The following is a 2,927-nucleotide window of genomic DNA, read 5'->3' as shown; positions in this document are numbered from 1 at the left end:
TGGGAGATGGACCCAGGAGGAGCGTCCCCCACACTCAGCCCAGAGGTTTCTGCTTCACTGCGCCGTGTGGCCCGGGAGGGACTGACTCTTTTCTTACCACCGTTGGAGAGAACCTGCACATCTCGGGGTTCTTTTTTTTTTAACCACTGTTCCTTTTACCACCACGGTGCTGTGGTGAGGGTCTCCTGGGCTGGGGCCGGAGCAGGCGGGATCCACTGCTGAGGAAAAGGGGGAACCTCCCGGATCCAGGGGCCAGTGGCCAAGCTGCCTGCACCCACATTTGAGCTTAGCTGAGCATCAGAGGGAGCCCACCAGCAGTACTCGGTTCTTGTTTGTGTTTCGTGACCCTCTTGCCAAAAAAGTTTAAGGGTGGGACGGTGTGGGCCATGGCAGAATCAATGTCACTGGAGACGGACTGGAAAAGGGGAGTTCCAACCCCCCATTAGTGCAGCTGGGGAGCTGAGCCCCATGTTTCCCTCTGAAGAGCTCCACTCAAACACAGCCCAGCTCACACATCCGGAATTTATCCTTGGAAATTATTCCTCTGCAGAGGGGCTGGAGAGCTGGGTCTGCTCCTGGCCAGTCTGCACACAGCAACTAACGATGACCGGGAGCCCGTCAGGCCCCCGTAGAGTTTTCCCTTGAGTTCTGGGGTAATTGAATCTGGGCTTTTACGTCAGCTCATCAATAGAGATGAGATCCAGCCCCAGTGCCTGATTTTTATCTCCTTCACGCTCCCTCCAGGCGGGCACGAGCCCCGTCCCCTCCGGAGGGTCGCTGAGCTGAGGAGCTCGGAGTCATTTGGAGAAATCACAGTCTGGGTTCCTCACCAGGAACTGCCTGTTTGGCTGAGACTCTAATCTTGTAGAAATCCACGTCCAGGAGTCGTTTTGAATATAAAATGTGTTGTTGGCTGTGAAGTAGCCAAAGCCTGGCCATGAAGTAGCCAAAGCCTGGCTGTGACGTAGACAAAGCTCCATGACCAGGAGTCGTTTTGAATATAAAATGTGTTGTTGGCCGTGAAGTAGCCAAAGCCTGGCCGTGAAGTAGCCAAAGCCTGGCCATGTCTGAGCAGGAGCAGAGGTGACACCCTGGGCTCGGGGAGCAAGGTGCCCACTTGAACCCTGCTGCGTGTGCTTGCAGGTGCCGGTGACGTTTGACGACGTGTCCGTCTACTTCAACAACAAGGAGTGGGAGAAGCTGGAGGAGTGGCAGAAGGAGCTCTACAAGAACGTGATGAAGGGCAACTACGAGTCGCTGATCTCCCTGGGTAAATATGGGGTGTCCTCGCCCTGGCAAAGGCAGGTTCTCCAGGGCCTCTGCCCGCAGGCTTGGGCACCTTCTGACCCCTCCTCAGAGATCCCCTTGGATCCACCTTGAGATCGAAGGATCCTGTTTTCCAAGGAGACTTTAAACCCCCAGGAGGATGTTTCTAGTCTGGGTAGGGGCATCCCTGTGGCAGTGCCCGGGTTCACTCCCAGCTGGAGGCACGGTGCTGTCCCTGCTGGGTGGGGGCTGCCAGGGCGGGTGGGCTGGAGACCTCCCAAGGCCCCTTCCAGCCAGAGTAGCTCAGTGACAAACTAGCACCTTCCCCTTGGCTGTTGGAAGGGCTTCCCTTCATCTCCTGGCTCTGCAGCAGGTACCAGCCCACGCAGCCCTTCAGAGGAGCCTTGTGGAGGGAAGAGTTGTCTGATGTGGCCTCGCTGTGCTCCTTTGGGGCATTCCCTGCTGAAGCTGCAGGAGCAATCCTGGCTCTGCTGGGGCCACAGGCGAACTGCTTTTGGCTTCAGGAGAGACAGGAGTTTGCCTGAGAAGTTCTGAAACCCCAGGAGAAAACCACACACGTTTGGTTTCATCTCAGTGATAGTTCCTCTGTGCGTGGCACCTCAGCTCCAGCCTCCATGAGTCCCTTCTGCCCACCCGGGGAGCCCAGCCTGCCTGCAGCACTGGGTTTTCTGCCTGCAGAACCTTTGTGGATCTTCCTGGGAAGTTCTTGAGCATCTTCTCATGTTCCCCTTGGTGCTGTGGAGAGGTGGAAGCCGCCGTTGAGTTTCCCTGTGCAGTAATCCTCTTTCCATCCCTCTCTCTCTGAACAGACTATGCAATTTCCAAGCCCGGTGTTCTGTCTCAGATTGAGCAAGGAGAGGAATCGCAGGCCAGGAACGAGCAGGACTTGGAGGAGAGTGAGATCATCACGGATGCCACGGCAGGTGAGCCGGCAGCTTGGCGCCAGGGGGGCCGTGGGTTGTGTTCAGAGGAGCTGGGCACCCCAAGGTGCCAAGTGAAGCAGAGCCTGTGGGGAGCCGTGCCCGAGGAGCTTATCCAGGGCAGCCTTGCCAGTTTGGCTGGTGAGAGCTTTGATGTCCAGGCACAGCTCAACCTGGGCAAGCAGAGCCCTGAGAGCTGGGTGCTGGTTGCCATCAGTGGGGGAGGGACCTGCAGCCAGACCAGGTCCTCAGGGAGCCGGGGTGCCCGGCGCAGAAGGAGAATTGTGTCCCATTGGGAAAACCTGGCCATCCAAAAAGTCCTGTCCTCCCCCCGGGTTGTGTGGCTGGCACCTGGGCTTGTGCCTGGAGCATCCCCCGGGCAGGGCAGCCTGCTCCCATCCTGCACACAGCACCCGGGGTGCTGAGGGCTTTCTCCAAGGGCAGAGGGCTGGGAGTGGGACACGAGCGACCCTGAGTCCCAGAGCAACTCCTGATCAGAGGCAAGGGGGCTGATAAGGAGGTGTCCTAGAAGAGATGGTGTCAGCTCTGCTGCTGGGCTCTGGCCCCACGCCAGAGAGGATCTTGAAGTGAAGTCGAGGTCATTGGGAAGAGGCAAATCTTGTGCTGCCCGCAGGGAGCTGCTGGCCCAGCGCTGCGGCTGGGCACGGGGGTGGCACAGGGGGGGCACAGGGGTGGCACAGGGGTGCTGAGCTGCCCACG

The 2,927-nt window shown here is 58.6% G+C and overlaps 1 protein-coding gene across 1 annotated transcript; it reads left to right on the top strand.

Moving 5' to 3' along the window:
• Positions 1 to 1,143: 1,143 nt before the first annotated feature.
• On the top strand, positions 1,144 to 2,210 carry LOC103777781 (protein ZNF783-like; the record flags this gene model as incomplete). Its single annotated transcript, XM_008945346.1, has 2 exons — positions 1,144 to 1,270; positions 2,097 to 2,210. Coding segments are annotated over 2 exons (241 nt in total), but the record flags the coding sequence as incomplete, so codon positions are not given.
• Between the last annotated feature and the right edge of the window lie 717 nt (positions 2,211 to 2,927).

This window comes from Merops nubicus, unplaced genomic scaffold (assembly GCF_000691845.1).
Source record: "Merops nubicus isolate BGI_N331 unplaced genomic scaffold, ASM69184v1 scaffold35038, whole genome shotgun sequence".
NCBI lineage: Eukaryota > Metazoa > Chordata > Aves > Coraciiformes > Meropidae > Merops > Merops nubicus.
The sequence above is the reverse complement of the archived record's forward strand: the minus strand, read 5'-3'. Positions and strand labels throughout refer to the sequence as shown.